The 22,671-nt window shown below is 49.3% G+C and overlaps 1 protein-coding gene across 1 annotated transcript in view; it reads left to right on the forward strand.

Annotated features, from left to right (window-relative positions):
* The first annotated feature begins 2,143 nt into the window (after positions 1-2,143).
* LOC134048154 (hydrocephalus-inducing protein homolog) overlaps positions 2,144-22,671 on the forward strand; it is a 70,201-nt gene continuing 49,673 nt past the window's right edge. Inside the window, exons 1-10 of the mRNA XM_062499754.1 lie at positions 2,144-2,383; positions 3,960-4,094; positions 5,494-5,693; positions 8,892-9,022; positions 10,335-10,530; positions 13,914-14,106; positions 15,170-15,269; positions 16,457-16,575; positions 17,758-17,981; positions 20,407-20,474. Of these exons, the coding sequence (XP_062355738.1) occupies positions 2,144-2,383; positions 3,960-4,094; positions 5,494-5,693; positions 8,892-9,022; positions 10,335-10,530; positions 13,914-14,106; positions 15,170-15,269; positions 16,457-16,575; positions 17,758-17,981; positions 20,407-20,474 (1,606 nt within the window). The remainder of the gene's footprint in view (positions 2,384-3,959; positions 4,095-5,493; positions 5,694-8,891; positions 9,023-10,334; positions 10,531-13,913; positions 14,107-15,169; positions 15,270-16,456; positions 16,576-17,757; positions 17,982-20,406; positions 20,475-22,671) is intronic.

A 22,671-nucleotide genomic window follows, 5' to 3' on the forward strand; every position in this document is an offset into this window, starting at 1 on the left:
GGAGGTGGCCAGCACTGGGGCGAGTTTTCTGCCCAAAATTGGCCCATTTCGACACATGAGTGAGACTTGTCAAAAGGTAGCCTTTTCCTGCTCTTTTCTATTCTGTTTGATGCAAAGTTGGAAGAGGGCATGTGCTTGTGACAGGCTTGTCTCCAGCAAAATACTTCAGTGTCCAGGTCCTGTTGTCATTGCCAACTGCTGGTAGTGGTGGACTTGGAGTCCTGATCTGCACCAAGCCAACACAAATAACCTCTGCTGAAGCTGCTGGTGTTTACTGGAATGTAGCTGCCATTGCTAAAACAAGGGGGGAAAGGCTGGGGACACAAAGACACAAAATTGCCATTTGCCATTCTCCTGCTGAAATAGCCACCTCTTGCTTTGGTGTGGTCACCATCAAATGCTTGGGGTCATAGGATTCCCTCCAGAGTGGCAGTGTTGGCCTTTGAAGGCCGAGGACCTGCAGTAATTCCTTCAGATTTAACAAAACTTAATGTGTTAATGTTTTGGGTTGGAACAATGTGTTGGGACCCGGATGGGGTGTTTGATTTTGCAGGCTGCCAGATGTACAGGGGACTCCCCCTGGGCAGAGGCAATGGATGTGCTTTATCTGGATCAGTGCCTACATAGAGAGGTGTGTTTAAAGCTGCCTTTCTTGCAGGACTGGCTCAGTATAAAGCACTGTCCAAACAGGTAGGTGACCGAGGTGGGCTGTTGAGCAGGAAATTGGCAGCAAGAGACATGTAATACATGGGTTAAGGATTGCCCTGGAGAAGGGCCTTAGGAACACCTCAGAGAGGGGCACAACTAAGGGACAAGTGTGCTGCAGCCATTCCCTTCAGCAGATTGTGTCTGCTGTGAAGGCACACAGGAGACCTGCTTGTGTCTCTGCACTGACAGCAGTGCAGCTGGAGAAGGCAGACAAAGCAGGGGAGAGTTTTCTCAAAGTAATGTCTGCTCCAGAAACATTTGCTGCTGTTGTGTCATTCCAGACATGCCTCTGCAATGATATCAAATAAGACAGCAATAATAGATTACAAGAAAGCACCCATTTAAAGTTCATGGAAAAAGGAGATACCAACTCTACTCTTACCCAAGTTGCTGAGAAAAGAACTGAACCTTATCATCATTCAGCATTCACTTCATTTGTCTTTTTCCCAACTTCTCTATTACTTTACTTTTGCCTTTACCTATGTTAGGAACGCACTGACGCTTAAATACAAGGGGACAAAATCATTGAAGCAAAAGAAAACTGTTTATTAGTAATGTTTCAGCTGAGGCAGGCGTGTCTCCCTCACCGCTGAGACAAACACACCCTCAAGTAAAATGGCAATCTTTCTATACCCTTTATACCTGTCCAGGGCACTCCCTGTCCTCTTTGCCAGTGGATGGGTACTGGGGAACTCACGTACTCTCCAGACCGCCAACTTTCCTGTGCCCTCCCCTCTCATCCTACTTCCTTTTGGTCAGGTCTTCAAGCCCATCCCTCTCCCAGCTCACAGCAATAACCAACCAACCAACCAGAACAATCCAAACCACAAACAACACATAGAACCAACAACTTTCATTCTTTCACTTAATAACCTTTTGGCTTCAGCAAAATATCACCTCATCTCTCACACCTCCTCTGGTACTGTTCTCTTCTTACTGATGTCTAAGTTCTAGATCAAAAAAGATATTTGCAACTGCGTTGGCCTCGGTTTCTCAGAGTAAAGGACATCCCAAAATTGTTTCCCAAGGGTCTGATGTAAATTTGCGGGTTTTACTGACTCCATGAGTGCTCAGTCAGTGCCCCAGACCTGTGTGATCACATGGGCACAGAGCTGTGCGTAAGGTAAGTGCTGCCTGGCATTCTGGAGAGGAAACCTGGAGAAATACATGCCAAAAGAGCAGCTTGGCTTGAACCTGCTCTGTGTGGCCCAGCAGCTCTTGATCAGCTCAGAGCGGAGGTGGGTGAGCTACTGTTTCCCCAATGTGTCCGGGGCACATGTGCTCACCCAGAGTGTGTACTTCAGTGGGGATCAGTGTAAAATTCTCCTTCATGAACCTTCCTCCCAGCAGCTGAACCTCTCCCTGCTCTCTCTTGCCTCTCCAGTTGTTGCCAGTTCCTCCGATAGAGAGCTTGCTCCAAGTTTCCCCACCAGAGATGGTATTTCAGAAATTCATCGCTCATGAGGTCTCGGAAATGGTACTGTCTCTCACAAACAAGGACAAGGTAAGTGCTGGGACGTGGAGCTTCAAGACTGTGCTGAATGAGGAGAGTGGTGTAATTCCCACAGTGTACAGCAAAGCGAGTTATCTGCTGCAGCACATGCAGAAGAAAATGTCGCAGGTGGAAATCTTTGTGTGCTGGGAATTCTCCACTGACTTTGGCCATGCATTGATGGTATCCACTTCAAAGGAGTTTCCTTCTCTTGAAAGCTCTGGATTGATAGGAATGCTGGGGGCTGTACAGCTCTTACCTGCTCTCATGCTTTGTCTTGAGTGTATGCCACATCCTGTGTCTCCTTGGCTAATCTGGGTTCCTGGGAGGACTCTCTGCCTCTCTCAGCCTGTTTGGCTCCCTTTGTGCAGCTCACAGTCAAAGCCCAGAGGCTGAGTCTTCTCCAATTTATGCTGGAATCACTTCTCTATGGCATTGGCACTGCAGGAAATGTGTTCTGAGACATCCCTGCAATCAGACTGATGTAGCAGAAGCAGGAGGAGGCCTTTAGGTGCCACTTCAGGCTCCTGCTAAGCTTCATCCAGCTCCACTCAGGTTTTCCAAAAGCAACATGGCGCTCTGCTTTCCTTTTGGAGAAACCACAGCACATCCAAAGCCACATGGTCCTAGAGGTTTTCATCTTCGCTTGAAGAAGTTGAGATTGTTTTGCAGTTTCCCAAGAGAGCTGAATGGGAAAAAGGTGAAAATGTCAGCAGTTGTGTTCCACTGTAAAGAGGAAAACTGAGACCATTTGAATTTCAGTCAGGGAAACATTTTCTCAAATGAAGCTTGTGCCAAGGGTGGGCTGGTGGGAAGAGACAGGAGGGTCTCAAAATCACCTGGTTTTGACTTTTTGAGAGCATGTTACAGGTGCTCAGGGTTGATTATCTAAGTGCTGCAAAATGCACGTTTGCTGTGTCTGTGGTTCCCAGAGGGCAGGACCTGTCAGGAATGCCCAGGAGCCCAGCTTGCCTGCACAGGCAGCAGGAACCCCTGGAGAGCCAAGACTGGCTTTTAATACTGGAACCAGAGTGTGAGTCAGTGCGGGTCATGTTTCTCCAGGAAGAAAATGCCTTTGTAGCCCATAGTCGATGGGCACAGCCTGGCTGTGTTTCTGTCACCTTTAACAAGCTGATTGCTCTCATCATTTTGTGATTCTTCCTTGCTACTTTACTGCCAATTTAAATGCTCTTTGCCAGCTCCTTGTTTTAGGGATTGTCTTGCTGTGTTCCTTCTTTTGCTTTTCAGTTTGCTTCCATTCCCAATAAGGCCACAATATTTGGTCTCCTCTCTTGCTGGTCTGCCTGCATGGCCGTATCCCCAGAACTGCCTTACCCAAACCTGACCTGCTAGAAGGGAATTTCTTCCTTCCCTCAGGACAATGTGCTGTTTTGCTTTCCGGTAGCACATCCCCCCTCTGGAACACGACAGCATGGCTGTGTGCAGGCAGAAGCCAGCAGGTGTTTTGGCCTTGTTGAAGATGCAGATCACTTGGTTCAGGGGCTCTGTCCCCATCCTTCTGGTGCTGACCTGCTCAGCCCTTCCTTCCCACCAGACATTGCCCTACTGCCCCTGGCCAAAATGCTGCACCCAGACAGAAGGGGTTCAAGTTCACCCTTGTGAATTATGCGCCTGTACCTCCACAGCTGCAAGTGCTTTGGAAAAGGGGTCAGGGAAGGATGTCACCAGGACATGGACAGGTCTCCTCTTGATCTGTTTCCACAAGCGGCAAAATCATTGTTTCATGTCTTTCCTGCAGTTTACTCGGCTGGTGAAGGTCTACATGGAGAGATCACCTTATTTTGAGCTGTTGTGCCCCAATGATGCATACCGCATCATCCCACCAGGCACATCTTCCCATGTGCGCATCCGCTTCACCCCCGACGAGACCAAGGTGAGACTGGAGGAGCCAAAACACAGAATTATCTCCAATGCCATTGTTTTCCCTGCACTCTGGGTACGGCCCACTCCATGCTGTGAGCTTGGCTCCAGGCTGGGGACAGGCAGCCTGCAGCCAGTCACACCTTGGCATGTGCTGTCAGGCACTGCAGCCAGGCCTGACGGGCTCTGCCTGCCCTCCTTGCACATTGCTGAGCATTCCCGAGGGAAGATGCACAGGGAGCAGTCTGAAAATAACAGAGGGGTGTTGATGGATATTCAGCCATCTCTAGGTACATTGGAAAGGGTTTAATTAGATGGAAAACAGTAGCGGAACAAAGAGCTTTCCTCCTTCCTGGCTGGCAACAGCTTCCCTGCCTCACCCTGGGCTGCAGCAAAGATGGTGCTTTTTCACACCCTCTGTTCTCCAGCCTTGCAGCTGTGCTGTCCCAGAGCACAAGTGACCATGACACAGCTGCAAGGCCAGGCCAGAGCATGTGCTATGCCTGTGAGCCCAGCCTGGCACAGGCACACTGAACTCTAGGGGCCCTTAGTCAGCAGCAGGTTGCTGAGCTGCAGGGGACTTGGACACCTGCCTGAAAGAGCTCGTGTAGCACAGGTACAACCTGCAGGCAGACCTGTGACCCCAGAGCCTGTGGCAGTGACACTGCTGCAGCTCTGTCTTCATGCCTGTCACTGTGGTTGCTCTGTTAACTGGAACCCATTCCATGCCAAGCATGCTTTTGTGTGGAGGTTTGAATACCAGTGCTGAGGCCCTGGCAAGTCTGATCTCAGCGCTGTGATCTGGAGGCTTGTTCATGCAGAAGGGTTTAGGACATGGCATGGAAGGGAGGAGGGAAACAAAGACAGGCTCTTTCCAGTAGCATCCTGCTGCCTCTTAACACTGTTATTCTCCTGACTTGGTTGGAGAGGCAAAGTTAGAGTGCAGTTCTGAGCCAAGTGATGTTTCTACACCAGGCCAGAGGTGCAGGAGCTCTTTGGGTACAACTGTTTTCTCATCTTCCTTTTGCTGCTTAGAGTCACTTTAACACTTTGTCCTATTCTCAAATAGCGGGGATAGAAACCTAAAGAGGAATGTCCTGTGTTCCCTAACCCCATGTTCCTTAGAAGGAACTTAGGAATTACTTAACATCATGAAAATTTAGAGTAAAAATTGTGGTGGCCTAGAGCAGTTCTCTGTATGATCCAAGTGACACAAGATTTTAGTGCCACTGAGACAGGTTTTGCAAAGTGCACTGCTGCCTTTAAAATGTGACAGTTTAGTACAACTTAAGCATTCATTTTGGGGTGGAAGAGGTAAATTGATGCCCTCGAAGGGTTATAGGAAATGGCTTTTCTTCTGCCATGGGGATGGCACTAAATGCCCTGTGCTGAGACAGTTTCTTTTCCTGCAGGATTATTCCCACGAACTCATCTGTCTCACTGCAAGGGACAGGATAGTTGTGCCTATTCAGGCCATTGCTGCCCAAGCTATCCTGGACTTCCCTGACCAGCTGGACTTCTCAGAGTGCCCAGTCAAGTACAGCAGCCAGAAGACTCTGCTGGTTCGCAATGTTGGTAACGTGGAAGCTCATTACCAGCTGAGCACCCAGAGGTGAGGCAGCTCACGTGTCCTTGTGCAAAACACCTTGAGGTGATAACAGAGCTGGTAAAGAGCAACAAGAGAACCAGAGCATGGGAGCTGCTGCCCTGCAGGCCTGGCTGGAAATGGGCAGGATGTGTGGGGTTTGCTGGTGCTTCTCATGTTTTAAGCAGGATGCAGCCTTTGAGTTTTCTGTGTCCCAGATTTTCTGGAGGCTGCTGGAACCCTCCTGGGCACAAGCAGCTTCTGAAATGGTTACTCAGCACTGTCAGCCAAACAGACCCGTTCTCTGGGAGGCCAGAGGCATGTGGCTTTCCTGTGGTCCCTGCATCAAATGCCCAACATGAGCTGTGTTACAGGGAGCTGGTGCCATTCCTGTCACTTAAAGCTGATCTGATTTCCCTTGTCAGCTGAGGGCATCAGTCACCTCTTCTGTTCTATGACAAGCCTTTGCAAGCCAGTTTAAATTTTCAAACAGATGATTTAAATCTCTGAATAAGGTCTTGCCCCCATTCTTTGAGATTTCTTTTTAAATACTCTGAAGTTCCTGTATTTCTGCTGGGTTTTCATTTTAGTTTGTGTACAATGTTTGCCAAAAGATCATGAATTCTTCCTTGGGAACCTTCATAAAGGGTGAGCTCCTCTAATGCCTGTCAACATACCACATGCCCTTAGGAACATGCACAGGTGTGTAGGAAATACAAGATATTTAGTGAATATGTGAAAAGCAATTGGGCTGATTTAGAAGATAGAAGTATAGAAGTACAGAATAACTTCTGCTGGATGGGACCTCTGGAAATCATCTGAGCAGACCCACTGCTCAAAGCAACACCGGTGTCTGGGGATTGCAAGGTTCCATTGGGAGATCTGGACCCGCCTTCAGATGCCATACAAGAAAACAAACATACAAATGGACCTAGTTAAAAAGCAGAAGAAAACAACCCATTAAAAACTCCCTCCCTACCTTCTCTTTTCTGCCTGTTGGGTGCAGTAGTGATTCATTGAAAGGGTAGATCTAGATCTAGATCAGGATGAGAACTATCTTAAGGAACAGCTCACAATTAACAGACAAAAGGCCAAAATTTAGCCTGCCAGCCCCATCTCTTGGTAGTGGTTTCTTTTGGTTCTAGCAGTGTCAGCGATGTCTTCTTCACAGCTCTTCTATCTGTGGGCTCAGGGAACAGCTTCGTGATGTTGGCTGAAATTCAGAGGAATTAACTGCAGAGCTTGTGTCCTTGGGTCTTGGGGAGCCAGGTCTATGTGAGAGATGACTGCTACAGCACTAACAGGGGAGTCTGCTGGGTACAGCCTGGGGTGGGATGTAGGAGATGCAGGGGCTGATTTGCGCTCAGTTTTTAGTCCTGACAATTGAGTCCTGAACTTGGCTGTATCCTCTTCTCTTGATCATTTGAAAATAAGAAGATCCCCTCTTTCTCAGGTGACTTCTGAAGTCACCCCCAGGACTGTTATTCCCATCCTGTCATCTGAGGGCAGGAGTATGTAACATGGGGCAAGAGTGGAAATGGGATGGATTGAGATGGGATGGCATGGCATGGCATGGCATGGCATGGCATGGCATGGCATGGCATGGCATGGCATGGCATGGCATGGCATGGCATGGCATGGCATGGCATGGCATAGAAAGTAGTGCTGAAGTGTGGCCAGAAATTCCCTTAACTGGTAGAATCTCTGTTCTGGTGAAATTTTTGGCAAAAGAATAAGGAAAAAGTCCTGTGCCTTGCCCACATCAAGCCCCAGCAGAGACCTGCAGCAGTCCTGGCATCACTCCTGGGGCAGATGCAGGAGCACGTACAGTAATCCAGCTCTGGGGCTGGTGGGGTCTTGTCTTCCCTCCCCTCTTTCCAAAGTCTCTCGTCCAGCATATGAACAGTGCTGGCCCAAGGCTTCTCCCTCAGCCAGTAGTGATGTTCTCACTGGTGGTAATGGGAACAGCTCAGGCCCATAACTGCAGCAAGAGGTCCTTAATGAGCACAACCTCAAGCAAGTTCATCAGCTGTCACTGCTCACATGAATAAACTTCAGCTTGCCAGATGTTCTCCTTATTTTTGCATGCGATGCATGCATCACCTAACTCCACAGAACACACTCTTAAGTGACAGATTGACCACCAACAAATCACCGAGGCCAGGAACTTTTGTTTCCTCGGTGGGACTGTAGAAGAGCACAAAGCCCAGTAGCTGCTGGGCAGAAGCACATTTCACCTGAGCTGTCCCTGAGCATCAAAGTACGGAGCCTTGTGTTTGTCAGGCAAGAGCTGTTGACCTGGTGACCAATCCTAATTGCTCCTGTTAAATCCAAAGTGCACCAACACATCTGCATAATTATTTCCAACACATTGCACAGAGTTTGTCTGGTGGGCCAAACAAACAGTTACCAGCCTGGATGACAACCCAGAGTCCCAGACTGCATTGCTGGTAAATACTCAGAAAGCTCCTGTTCTGCTTCCTTGATGTGCTCCTGATAAGGATGCTACATTTAGCTGTGATTGGATCCTTCACACTGTACATGGCATCCTCCTTTTGGGTCTTGTTTCCAAAGTCACTGTATTCTCTGCATTTGCCCTCTGTTTCAGAGTGTGGACTGCTCCTTTTCTTAGAGCAGCTTCCATTGAAATGCTGATAAAATTTGCCCTTTCTAGGCTAAATCGGGATGTTATCAAGGTAAAATAAACCAAAGAACCACACTATAAATTCACAGTAATTATTCCTTGCTCTTCAAGGAAAAGTTAATTCTCCCTGTCTGATTCCTAGGCTGTAATCTCACAGGACAGGTAATGCCCTAACATTTGCATCTCTTGAAATGAGGTTTATAGGCAGCAGGAAAAGGGAAATTCCTGAGGCAGTCGGTGTCAAGTTGTGCATGCAAATAGCTCTTAAACTTCTCTGTGCTTTTCACAAACCATTCTCTGATGGGATTGCTGGCAGTCAGACCCTTGAGTCTCCTTGCAGGGGGCTGAATTCAGAGTACGGGGGACATAAGGTCATTTTATCCCACAGGATCTTTTGAGGGCTGGATCTCCTCAGAAGTGGGTCAGTAGCTGTTCCTGATCCTGTCTGTTCTGTCTGTCTTCTGTTGACTGTGATCTGTTTGCTCCCTGCTTGCCCAAGTGAGCTGAAGTGACCTGCACTGCAGAAGGAGTATCATCCCCAGATGTGGCCCTGAGTCCTGATCCCTGTCTTTGTGTTGCAGTCCTTTCTGCGTGGTTCCAGACAGGGGAACTCTGGCCGCTGGTGACACCATGCAGGTGACAGTGGGATTTCACCCGCTGACGGTCGGTGACCATTCCGGGTCCCTGGTAGTGTGCTGCAACACAGGTGAGTGCTGGGCACTGCATGGGGCACAGGACAGTTCTCCACCATCACTCCCTGTTGTCCCATCCCCCTCGATTCCCTCTAGGTGTACCACCACCCCTGTTACAGCTTTACCCCAAAGAAAACTGAGAACTCATTGGTGTTTAGGGGGTTGATAAAGTGGATCCCCTCTAACAGGGCTGGGATTTTTGGAATCCTGTTTTGCTGGGAGTTGCTGAGTAGAGGAAGGAGGAATCCTGATTCTCCCCTATTGTGTGGCTATGCCTGGGTGCAGTTAAATTATTTTATTGTTGGGCAGTGCTGTATGTGAGGCGTGAGGTCTCCAGCACAGTCTCTCCAATGCAATGTATTCCTTGCACACCTCTGTCCCCATCTGCTGCTTCTCCATTGGCACGGACCCTTTTTCTGTTTTGGCCTCTACACACATATCTAGTTTCTGTCCAATAACATTTTCAGGCCCTCGAGTTCCTGTTTGGTGACAAATCAAGACAAATTTTTCCACGTCCCCATTTCCTAGGCCGCTCATGGATGTTGCAAATTTCTCACATCTATCTCCCATTTGATTTGTAGACTGAGAAATCCCATTCATTCTTCATATAGACGCTGCTCTGTACTTATTAATATTTCTTTTGTCCCTTTTAAATTTAATTTTAAATGGGTCTTGAGATCAGAACAATACAAAATATTTCAAGACTGATGTGGCTGTGGGTTTGGACAGGGAGATAATGATGATGATGATTTTCATGGTGTTCATTTTGTAGAGGTTTGTCATCTTGCAGAGCCGGGCTGGTTGTGTTTCCTCACCTGTGTCCCCTCCTGCTGTGGGCTGTCACTTCACTGGTTCCTCTGGGCCTCCTTTTTCTGCCCACATGCCCCCAGGCATATTTGCTTGTCAGCAACAAGGGGTCCAAGGGATCAGGAGAGACAGGAGTCTCGTGGGATGCCCAGGGGAGACCCTGGGCAAGGCCAGACTGAACAGGGCTCCTCAGCGTCACCTGGAGGGCTTTGATGCAGAAATCCTGGTGATCTGAGTGGGTCACCTGAGCACATCTGCCCAATCTCACTGTTCATACTGTCACCTTGGTGCCAAACCTCTACCAACACAGTGAGAAATAAGGTGTTTGAGGAGGTGCCCAGGACATCCTCACGCTGTACACACAGAGCTGTCAGGATGTGATAAATGTACTGATCCATAGAATGGTCATTCAGCTAAAAACTGTGACACTTCCTTGTGCAAACTGTGGTTTGCTCAGCTCCTTGTGCTTCCATCAGCAACTGAGCTGAGCAAAGACTCCTCTTTGCTTTGTTCCAGGTGAAAAAGGTATCTGCACAAACCTTCACGGAGAAGCTGTAGATGTCAACGTTGGGTTGAGCGCCAATTCCGTGAAGGTTGAGAACACTTTCATCACCACATCAAACTACACAACCGTGCTCATCGAAAACAGGAGTAACATCACAGCCCACTTCCAGTGGAAGACTTTTCCTACTGAGGAAGATGAGAATAAACTGAAGAGAAGGTTGGTTTGAAAGATGCATTTCAGAGAGATACATCGCCCAAGACTAAATCTAACGTATGGCCTCAGGGGGGTGTTGGTGCTTTTGAATGGTTTAGGCCAAGTAAACCATCCCTGGCATTAGGATGTGTGTCTTGGGCTTCAGGAGCTCAGCACTCAGCATTCCATTTCCATTTATACTCCAGCTAAGGATAGCATTTTGGGAAGGAAAGGTTGATTGCAGTGACTGGATTTCCTGAAGTTCTGATTGGGCTTTTGACTCTAATCTTCTTCCCACATGATTTGGCAACATCCTTAAACATTTCCTGAGTTGCCAGCCCCTCTTTCCAAAGGTGATACACCTACTTCCACCCCCCCCCCCCCCGCTTAGTTCCTTCAAAAGTTCCTTGCCCATCCAGGCTGGTTGTGTTCCCTGTCAGCTCATCTTTCAGCACACAGGGACAGTCTGTTCCTGTGCCTCCAAGACTTCTTTCTTGAAGTATGTCTATCCTTCCTGGACCCCTTTGCTTTTAAGGGCTGTTTCCCAAGGTACTCTCCAAACCCGTCTCTTGAACAGGCTGAAGTCTGCCCTCCAGAAGTCCAGAGTGGAAGTTTTGTTGATGCCTCTCCTTGTTTCACTGAATATTGAGAACTCTTTCACAGTCACTGTACACCAGACAGTGGTGAACAGATGAAGTTCATTAGTTCTTAGGGAATCTCCTGCTGATATCCAGTACCTGGGTCCCAGGGAGGCAGCAGACTTCCCTGTGGAATGGATCTGGTCAATACACAGGGCCCTCAGTTCCCCTTACAGGGGAGTCACCCACTACCCTTCTTTTCTTCTTAATACTTGAGGCTGTGATCTGGCTGACAGACAAAGTGCAACTGGGACATTCTCCAGACAGAATTTTTTCTTTAGTGTCATTTGCCTGACCCTCTGGATGCAGGGCCTCATACCTATTCTGTCAGGGCACTGGGTAGGTGATAGGGGTCAGGATATAATTTTATTGCCTCTCCAATAGAGAGCCATTTCCATTCCCCACTGTCTCCTAGGTCTCCTCCTTCTGCCTGATTGCAACAAGGGCAAGGCTCCTCTGACTCCTGCTGAGCTTCTCTCAGGGTTGGAAGGGTGTAACTCCACCAGTTAATTTCTGTTTTGCTCTCCCTAATGCTCCTCAGCCTTTGCACTTCCTCCTAAAGCTTTGCCTCCAGACAGAGCAGATCATTCACCTGCTGACACTGCACGCAGGTGTCTTTTGCACTATCCTCTGATATTAACACCAGGCTCAGACCCTCCTTGCAGCCAGGGGCTGGACAGCTGAGTCCTTCCTGGGGGGTTCTGTTTGAGTTAGTACACTCTTGCTGGCAGAAGCAGCAATGGCTTTTGATCATTTGTAAACCATTGCTGGGGGGGGAGGGGGGGGAAGAAAAAGAAGAAAGAAAGAAAGAAAGAAAGAAAGAAAGAAAGAAAGAAAGAAAGAAAGAAAGAAAGAAAGAAAGAAAGAAAGAAAGAAAGAAAGAAAGAAAGAAAGAAAGAAAGAAAGAAAGAAAGAAAGAAAGAAAGAAAAGAAAGAAAGAAAGAAAGAAAGAAAGAAAGAAAGAAAGAAAGAAAGAAAGAAAGAAAGAAAGAAAGAAAGAAAGAAAGAAAGAAAGAAAGAAAGAAAGAAAGAAAGAAAGAAAGAAAGAAAGAAAGAAAGAAAGAAAGAAAGAAAGAAAAAGGCAATCACCTCTCAACCAGCCAAAAGACACAACCCACTACACAACGAGGGTGGATGGCTGCACCCTTTCTGCTCAGCTGCTTGCATGAACTGAAGTGCAAAATTGAAAAAACACCACACAAACTGCTGTGCCAAAACTGCCATGTAAAAACTGCTGTGCCAAAACTGCCATGCCAAAAAACTGCCATGCCCAAAACTGCCTTGGCAGAACTGTTGTGCCAGAACTGCCATGTCCAAATTGCCAAGCTCCAGTTTCCTTTGGGTCAGGTTGCTCACACTCCCCAGAGTAATTTAAAATTGCCTCCAAAGCACCAGGAGATGGACCCTCACCCACTTGAATGGCTGGCAAGAGGATCCTTTAGTGCCCTGGACTTCTTGGTTTTCCACTGTTCTCTATCTACTTAGACAGCATCTCACTTCCATACAAGCTCCCCGTGCTAAAAGAAAATCCTCTTACCTTCTCTGGCTACTTTCCTGGGCTGTTGATTTCCATTTTTTCTCATTTGGCTGCCTCAGCCTGAATGCCAGTTGATCCACTTTTCCCTCTGAAGCAACTAGGTTTCCCCAGGGTAAATTTCCAACTGGTTTTGGTTTTGTGGGTTTTTTTCCCAGTTACATCTGTCCACATGCTAGTTAAACTATCACCAGGACATTTTCTCCTTCCTTCCTTCCTTCCTTCCTTCCTTCCTTCCTTCCTTCCTTCCTTCCTTCCTTCCTTCCTTCCTTCCTTCCTTCCTTCCTTCCTTCCTTCCTTCCTTCCTTCCTTCCTTCCTTCCTTCCTTCCTTCCTTCCTTCCTTCCTTCCTTCCTTCCTTCCTTCCTTCCTTCCTTCCTTCCTTCCTTCCTTCCTTCCTTCCTTCCTTCCTTCCTTCCTTCCTTCCCTCCATCTTAGGGATGGTTTTATCTCCAAGACCACTGTCCTGCTGTCACAGAAGCTTCTGAGATCTCAGAGCAGAGAGGACTTGTTTATGAGAGGAGGTAGTGCAAGATCCTTTCCCTCTCAGGACATTCTACTACCATGTACTGGCATGGGACCCAAAAAGCTCTGGATCATGAAAAGGTCTCTCCAGGAGTTTGCTGTCTCCCTCCTGCACAACAAAGTCCCTCGCTCTCTCAGAGCCTCTCTTTTCATCCATATAAAACCTTGAATGTCACTGAAGGGGTTCGGTGTCTCAATTAATTGATTTCCTTTGGAAGTGCTCTGGGATGCTCTTGTGAAAGACAGAGTAGGGAACAGGCCAGGTCCAAAATGGAAGAAACAAAGAGTGATGCTGGTAACACGTAGCTGCAAACCAGCATTGTCTCCCCTTCCCAGGGAAGTCCTGCAGTGGGCACTCCGTGATCTTTATCTGCCTCCCCACAGCAGCTCAGGGGTAGGAAAAGCCAGTTGAGGTGCCTGGTGGATTCTCCCTCAGTTTTGGCAGAGGCTTTGAGCCAGGGGGTTCTTCTGAGGGGTGCTGGCTTTCCAAAACTCTCCTGAGCTTGCAAGTGTACAGTAAAACTACCTGCTGTGCCAGTGAACAAGTTATCCTCTCATTGATTTGGGACCCCCGTGGTTTGGGGTCAGCACTTGCTGGGGAGCTGCTGCTGCTCCTCCCCAAGTGCTTTGCTCTCCTGCACTCAGACTTCTCTCTGCAAATGCGTGGTTTATTAAATGATCTGCTGGCTTTGTCTCTCCCTGTGGCTGCAGGCAGTGCTATTTTCTGCAGCCACTGACAGAGGTATCGCTGGAAAACTTCATTGAGGAGAAGAATATAGAGCAGGAGAAGGGCTATTGTGAAGATAACACTGCCCTTGTGAGCCACACAGTCCAGGAGGAGATGGCAAAGGTGAAAGAAGACCCCATGCTGTTCTCCGATGACATTTTTTCCATTGAACCAGTGGTAAGTGATAGCATTTTCCTCCTCTTCCTCCTCCCTCTCTTCCTCCTCCCACCCTCCCTCCCAATCCTCCTGGATGCCGATGCACTCACTCAGCAGATCCTCAGGTGGATCCATGTGCTGGGAGGAAAGACATCAAGTCTCTGGTGTGGCTGCAGAGCTCGCTGCTAAAAGCAGTTCTGCCCTGCAGGCTCAAGGCAGGGAGCCTGACAAGGCTGAGCTCTGCTGCCAGGGCTCCAGCTCAAGGGCACTCGTTGCGTGTCCTTGCACTGTCCACAGGGTCCAGTTCTTGTAGGTACGTGGTGTGCAGGGTTTAGCAGAGGGTGTTGGAGCTCTGCCAGTTCCCATCTTGACCTGAAGCATGCAATGGTTTGCTGGGAAAAGGAGGCCAAATTCAGCCCAAGGTTAATCCTAGAAATGCCAATCCCTTCCTGCATCCATGACTTGCACTATTTCTGAGTCTCCCTTCCTGTGTCATCTGTGAGCCTGGACTCAAGGCTGGAAGGTCTAAATGGGCCTTTTGAGTTCTCTTGCACACAGGGACAGAAAGCCTTTCCTGTTTGTGCAAGCAAACCCCCATGTCCTCCCATCTGCCAGAGCCCTGATTCTGAGTATTGGTATTGTGAGAGATGATGAATGCCTGGTGCCTGCACAGTGCAAAATCCCTTCTCATCCTGGAGTAAACCCTAGAATAATGCCAACCTCCGCTTTCTTTCAGAACACGTGAAACTATTCTTTTTATTTCCAAGGAAGGGGATCATGTTCTCTTCTTGAGAAGAGCCACCAGTGCACAATGGCAGTTCCACACTGCTGTAGCTGACAGCAGCATGATGTGACCAAGAGCTTGTGTCAGAGCAGTAGGATTGTTGTGGAGAGTGGGAGCTGATCAGCTGAGCATTAACACACACTTCCAGCACTGTGTTGAGCTGGGTTTGGAGTGTTTCCTTGGGCTCCTTGTGTTGTTCATTCATCATTGATGCTCTAAATAAAGGCTTAGAGGACTGAGGTTGAAAACAAGAAATGTGAAGTTGGAAGATTAACGTTTTGCTGTCTCTTTGTGCCTTAGGAGGGAGAAATTGGGCCGAACTGTTGCACCAAAATCAAGGTGACCTTTAAACCTGTAGAAGCACTGGAGTATCGAAGTGTGGCTTACTGCAACATCTCAGGTACAGCTCCTTTCCCCTGCTTGTCTCACCCACAGTGAAGCCATGGTGCAAGCCTGAGCCCGCTGGGCTCCCCTGTAACTGCTGGGAAGAGTCCCTGCTCAGCAAGGCAGAGCTGGCACATTCCCACTGTCCCTGCAGCTTCCAGGGAGTCTCTCGTGCAAGGCCAGGGCTCAGAACACCTGTGTCTGGATTACTGATCCCAGAACAAGCCAGGCAGTGCAGGGAGACGTTTTCATGCCATGACTTTGCCAGCATTTCCACAAAGGCCAAAGAGCTACAGAGCAGAACAGCTTTAGTGAACCAGCACTAAGCCCCTCTAGACCACTGACCTCCAGGATGGGTCCATTTGACATGGATCCATCATCAGGCAGTAGGAGCTGAGTTAGAAATGTGCTCCCTGCCCCTGGATCACATCCCACTGCCCAGACACCAGCAGACCAGAGGTGGCTGAGCCCTGCTGAGCCCAGGGTGTTTGTAGAAGGACCACCCTCAGCCAGCAGCTTCTTCTCTCCCTGTGTGGGAATTGTCGCCTTGCAGCTCTGTCTGTGGAAATAGAACAGAGTGCCGAGTGTCAGAAGTTGAGGGCTTTGGCAACAAAGTTGTGTGCTACTGGGCTAGACAGTTTGGCAGTTGCCAAACCATGAGCTTTGTGCCTTCATTGAATGGATTTCAAAGCTCCTCTAAGTGCATGAGAAGGAAAGCATAGAATCTTAGTAAGTTAATGATATTAAGGATGGAATGGACCTTAGTGGCAAGACCAAGTAGCTCCAAGCCCCATCCAGCCTGGCTTTGAACACTTTGGGGCTGGAACCTCCACAACTCTCCTGGGGAACCTGCTCCAGTGTCTCCCCACCCTCACAGTACAAAATTTCTTCCTAATATCTAACCTAAACTTCCTTTCTTTCAATTTTCCCCATTACTTCTTGGCCTGTCACTACAAGACATCAGGGATGTTTTAAACTCGGCAGATGGGTGGCTAAAATTGGAAAGCAGCCCAAGGAATGGCTTAGAAATTGGAAGTCAGCCCCAAGGAATATCTCACAAGGGAAGAGAAGAATCCAGATCTTCTCCTGTAGCAACAGGAGCTGGTTGCATCTAGCTCAGAGTCAGGGACTAGCATTGAGGCAGCCTGGAAAATGCAGTATAACAGAGAGAATTATTGTACTGAAATGGACATCTCTCCCCAGGCCGAGAGAGCAGGCTGCCCCTGCACCTCATAGGGGAAGGCCAAGGACCCTTCGTTGAACTCAGCTCTCATACACTGAACCTTGGGAACATTTTTGTCAACACCCCCTACGTCTATGAGGTGAGCAGCAGGCCTAGGGATGGATCCTGATGGCTCCTGAGGCAGCAGCAAGCCTGGTGGATCTGTGGAATTCCTGCCAACCTGGCTAGTTGTGAGCAGGGAATATTTGATGTACTGGTCAAATCTGGGAGGTCAGGAAGGTGTGTCTGTTGTTCATGAAACCCCAATCCCTGCTTTTGTGTGGCCTTCCTTGGGGATCAGCTGGGAGGCTTCCTGCAAAACAGCCCCCTGGCATATGAAACCAGCACTGGGTTCAAAAAGCTGCATGTTCAGAGGCTTTTGTGGCAGCTCCAGACACAAGGCACCTTTGTACTGAGCTGTTCAGAAGCAGCTGGAACAAACTGGCTACGTTTGAGCTTCGGTCCATTGCAAACGATTTTCAGTCAGGTGTCTCCTGCTTATTCCTGGAAGTCACAGGAAAGCCATCCAGCCCTCTGGCTCAGTGCTGGCCCTTTCAAAGGGCTTGGCAGTTCTTCCCTTGCTGACCAGTCCCGCACCACACTTCAGCCTTGGTGCATCTCTGACTCTAGAAAGAGAAGAGTGTTCCTAGGAATAAAGCAAAGGATTTTTCTACCTATTTGCCTTCCCCCTCCCCGCCACAGTAGTGTCAAGTTTGCAAAAGAAAACGGAGAACAACTAAAAGAGGTAAAAAATGAGGCACTACATCATGCTAGACACTTTCAAGAGCTTGGCTGTGGAAGAGAAAGACATGCTGAGTTTTCTTACCAAAAGATGGTGCTGTCTATACATTTTGATGCTGATGCCTCATTTTCAATGTATTGTTTTCATGATATGGGACAAGGTGAATGAGTAGATGGTACTGCTGGAGCTCTGTTAACTGGGGCAGCAGCAGCAGCTCTGTGGTGATTCACTGTGCAGCTGCAATCACCCCATGCTGCTCTCAGGGCCAGGTCTGAATGAGCTTGCTGATGCTGACCAGAGGTGGACTGCTCTGTGTCCATGGGATAGCCCCAGAGTGACTCTGGTTATGTGGAGTTACCACTGCTTTGCATGCAAACCCAAAGGCAGAACTTGTCCTGTTGTATTTTTTTGATTTCTGCCATTCAGCATCACAAAGCATCTTCTGCTGCTTTTTCTGGGTGTTAATTGTGTCATTAGACAACAATTCACACAAAGGGAAGACTGCACGTGCATTTCCGTTTTGCTTTCTTGCTGCTGCAGGTGAAACTGATTAACCAAGCACCTATTGATGCTCCCTTCACCTATATCTGTACAACTGCAAACGTGGGCTACTGCTTCAAGTTTGCACCTGAGGAGGGCATCATTGCACCAGGTGGGATCCAGACCATCCAGATCTCCTTCAATGCCACCGTACTGGGGAGGTTTGAGGAAGAATTCCAGTTCAGTGTGGCTGGATCTCCTACGCCTGCAATCCTGACAATCAAGTAAGGACTCTGGGAGCTTGCTGGGCACATCTGTAGCTGTCTCTGGGACATCCCCCACCGACCTCATTTTGGGGTCAGGAAGAGAAGAAAAGTGCTGCCTGAGGTCCTCATCTCTCCTCTGATTGTGGCATTGCCTTAGGGGGGAGGTGCCTGCTGCCCTGTGTGCTACCTGAGAGCTGGAATGACACCTCCCTGCAGGGATCTCCCTCTGCCTTGGGCCATAGCAGGCAGTGGGAGGGATCAGCTTTGGGCAGTAGCTGCTCTGGGATGTCCCACCTGAACACCCAGCAAGGCTCCCAGGGCTTTGGAGATGGGCCAGCCTGGGTGATTCTGCACCAGCAGCAGTGATTTTAAAAACTTCTGTGAATAATCCATCCCAAATGGGCAGCAGCAGCCTCACCTCTCATGGTCATGCTGTGGGGGACAATCTGTGCTCCCAACTCCTGTGCAGAGAGTGCTCTGGTACCTCCTTTCCACAGCCAGGAAAGGGCTGATCCCGTGGGCTGGTGCCATTGCAAGAGATAATCCTGGTCCAGTAGAAGGGAGAAGGGGTGATAACAGGGGAGGCCGAGCTCAGTCCTCAGGACCACAGCAGCATGAGGGCTTGTCCCTGCTAGCCCGAGCCATGTGCTGGAAGGATGATGTAGTGTAAGCAGGAAAGCTGATGCTGGCTGCACTGGAGCTTTGGAGCTGGGCTGTTGCTGTTGGGAGGCCCTGGATCAAGGCAGCAAAGAAACAAAAACAATCTGCAGTCCATTATACCAATGAGATAAGGGAGATGGATAAAAAAGGACAAGCAAGTGATCACTTAGCAAGAGAAAAGTGGTGAGTAGGTCTTCCCACAGTAGAGAAACAATTATGCTGGCTTTGTCTTTGGAGTACTGCTTTTTTATTTTGGAAATTAAGAGGGAACCATCCACCATCAAATGATTGATTCTCCTCTGTCCCTCCCCCAAAGTGGTCACAGGATGTTATTGCATAAGCAGCTTTCTCCTTGAGCAAGGGCAGGTGTGCCCTGTTGAGGTGTGTAGAGCAGAGCCAGTGGCAGTCCCGTGAACACAACAGAAGGCACAGTTCACTGGTCCTGGATTTTTAACCAAAGGCCGAGTGGGCATTGATTGGCATCAGCCATGAAATAAACTCGTGAGTGTTGTGCAGCTTCAAGTGCTGATTTCAGTGGATGTTGGGGCCTGTCTGCTGAGTTCAAGCACAGCTGAGGTGGTGTGGTAGATTCAGGACATCCACGTCCTGAACGGATGAAGTGCAGTAGCTGTTGGCTGTGCCAGCTGGTGCACTTGTGACAAGCTGATCCTTTCCTGAAGCGATGCACTTCACTGGGCTCCTCTGAGAACGAGCTGTGCTTTTTGGAGCCCCGAGCACACTTGCTAAAAACAAAAAGTTGCTGACAAAACAGGCGAAGGGCAGGTCTTTGTATGGAAATCCGAGGAAAGTTTTATTGGGTCTTGAAGGCAGTCCAGGGACAAAGACAAAACTGGGTTGAAGGCAAAGGGTTAACTATGGGACGAAAGAGGCACGTCCTGAGGATCAAGGTCCTATAGGGACAGGGAAAAGCAGTGCAGAGGAGGGGCAGCCAACCAGGGGAACCAACAGGGTAACAGGGCTGGAGCAATATGGGCATATCAGGAGCAATAGCGATCAGGAGAAGGGAGAACATTCTAGGAGGAATAGCAATGAGGTGAACAGGGGCTGGACAGGGGTGGAACAACTCTACAAGCCAAGAGAACTTCAGACATCAGCATGTGCCTGCAAAGGCCAATGGGAGGGAGGTACTTCTCACCCCAGCCTGGAGGGGTGTTTCTCCCTGCCTGCTCCTGCCCCTCCAGAGCTGAAGCGGTACAGCCCCAGTGGCTGGCTCCTGAGCCTCCGTGCTTTCCTCTAGGATTCATCTGTTGACTGGGTAGAATTGTTGCTGCTGTTTCCAGAGAATTCTTGAGGCTCCCTTGACTCCATGTCTCAAAACTCTGTAATGATTGTGTAGGTTAAAATCTGCTGAGAAAGTTCCTCCATGGGAACACCAGTTACAGTTAAGAAGCAGCAAAGCAGGGAACCTGTGGCTGGAAAGGCTGGTTACAGAAGTTTGTGGGGACACCTTTATGTCTGTCATCTTACAGATGGGGAAACTGAGGCACAGAGCCATGTCTGGGTGTGTGTTCAGGGTCCTTCATGGGACCACCAGCAACTTGGGGGCTTTTCCTGCCTGCCCTGTGCCCGAACCCCATCCGTGGCTGTGGCTGCTAGCCACTTGGGCTTTAGCTGCCTCCTGTCCACATGACACTGTGCTGAGCACATGGTGGTGTGTTGATCTGAAACCCACAGTGCCCCCGACTAGGTTTTCTGCCCCCAAGCCACTACAGCCAGACACTTTGCAATTGCCTTTAACCAAGCCATTTCCTCCTCATTGCAGGGGACATGTCTGTGAACCGACTGTACACTTCAACGTCGATGAGCTCGACTTCGGTGACATTTCCTTTGGTGAGTGTTCCCTGGGCTTAGACACAGCATGAGGGATCTGTGCATTCCAAAGTGGACCACTTGAACGTGAAGGCATCCGTCACTCATGTTCTGCCACTGCAGCAGCATCTTCAGGGTGTGAACTCCAGGGCTGCTTGTGCCTCAGGTAGCATTTTGCCATTGTGAGATCAAATAGTACCAGGGAATAGAAAGGCATTATTTTCTGGTGTCTCCATCCTGGTGTAAAAGACAAGATGTCTGCCAAGAAAGGAGGGAATCTTGCTGAATGGGAAGATGACTCCCTCCCTCCAAATTATTGTACCTGTGGAATTCCAGGGCTTCCAGGCAAAACTATGGGAAAAGGAATGACAGTTCTTTACTAGAATATAGCAGAACAGCACAAACAACAAGGCAGTAACAGAAGTTTCCAACCTGCCAAGTACTGTTTTTCCCCTTTGGTGTAGTTACGATCACAGGCAGGAGGAGCTGTGGGATCTGGCAGGGCAGTGATCCCCTCCCAGCTGGCAGGGAAGGTGTGGGAAGGGAAGGTGTGGGAAGGTGTGGGAAGGTGTGGGAAGGTGTGGGAAGGTGTGGGAAGGGAAGGGAAGGGAAGGGAAGGGAAGGGAAGGGAAGGGAAGGGAAGGGAAGGGAAGTTCCGGGAAGGGAAGGGAAGGGAAGGGAAGGGAAGGGAAGGGAAGGGAAGGGAAGGGAAGGGAAGGGAAGGGAAGGGAAGGGAAGGGAAGGGAAGGGAAGGGAAGGGAAGGGAAGGGAAGGGAAGGGAAGGGAAGGGAAGGGAAGGGAAGGGAAGGGAAGGGAAGGGAAGGGAAGGGAAGGGAAGGGAAGGGAAGGGAAGGGAAGGGAAGGGAAGGGAAGGGAAGGGAAGGTGTGGGAAGGGAAGGTGTGGGAAGGGAAGGGAAGGGAAGGGAAGGGAAGGGAAGGGAAGGGAAGGGAAGGGAAGAAGGAAGGGAAGAAGGAAGGAACTGTGCAAACTCACGGGCAGCAGGGGATCTCCGCAGTGCCAAACAGCAGCAGGCAGAAGCAGGGAAGGCAGGCGAGTTTGATGATGGTGCTGAGCTGCAGCCTAGTGAAGTGCTGGGGACAAGCACTCAACCTCCCACAGCACCACACGGCTGAGCTTCCCCATCCCCGAGTGGAAGGAAGGAAAGGTCCGCTCCCTGCAAAACCTCAGGTCCCACTTCAAAACTGCCCATGGCATCATGCCATAACTCCCAAAAAACCATGAACAGAAAAACCCACCCCCCCACAGCCAAAACCCCCCAAACCCCTATCCCCTTCCCAGACCGAGAGGGAAATTCACTACAAAGGCTAAACCCATAACAATGAAGTTCATGAACTTTTCAAGAAAACTAATTGCCTTTCTTGAGCTGCTTATTCCCGACTCTACATCACCCCTGAGGCACTTGTTAAGTTGCTTTTTGAATCAATGAAGCAAGAAAGGCAACAGGTTCTGTAATAGCAGATTCTTGCTGCTTAATCCGATTTCATTCCTGAGGTCTCTTCAGCTGAAGGCAGCTGTTGTAGTTTTGCTTCTTTTTAACTGTTGATTGCTGTCTGCATGTGGTGACCTCAGTCTCATTGGAGGTTTTGAAATCTGTGTTTGTCCTTCTTGTGGCCTCTCTTGTCTCCCTGCTGGAGTCACTGCTGGAGCTGGCACTGATCACTGTTGATGTGCACAGAGAAGCCCTGGGCTGTGCCCGCAGTTGTTTATCCCCCCCATCTGTGTTCAAATGACTCTTGGTGAGCAGGCCTGGAGAGAAGTCTCCTCCCCACCGAGCTGGCCAGGCAAGCCAGACGTCCACTGCAGAGCAGGTTGTGGCTGGTGTCCGGGCTCTGCAGGACATCCTCACCGTAGCAGCGTGCACTAGAGGGTGAAGTGCCGCTACCTTCCTGAAAAGTGCCTTTAGTAGAAGGCGGTCAGGCAGGCACACAAACACACACTAAGTCCACACGGCCGCAAGGAGCAGAAAGGAGCCCACGGAGAAAAGACGAGAGGGATCCTCTGTATGGAGTTCTGATGGAGGTTTATTGTAGCCACACACCAAAGGGGTCCAGGAGCAGAAGAGCCAGAAAAAAGGAGGGTCGAGGCTTAAGTACAAGGCAAGAGGGGGCAGAGTAGAACACGAGGGTCCAAGGGGCTGAGAGCACAGGGGCGGTACAAAGGTGGGGCAAAGGGCAACAACCAACAAAGAAATGGGGG

Source organism: Cinclus cinclus, chromosome 11, assembly GCF_963662255.1.
Source record: "Cinclus cinclus chromosome 11, bCinCin1.1, whole genome shotgun sequence".
Classification (NCBI taxonomy): domain Eukaryota; kingdom Metazoa; phylum Chordata; class Aves; order Passeriformes; family Cinclidae; genus Cinclus; species Cinclus cinclus.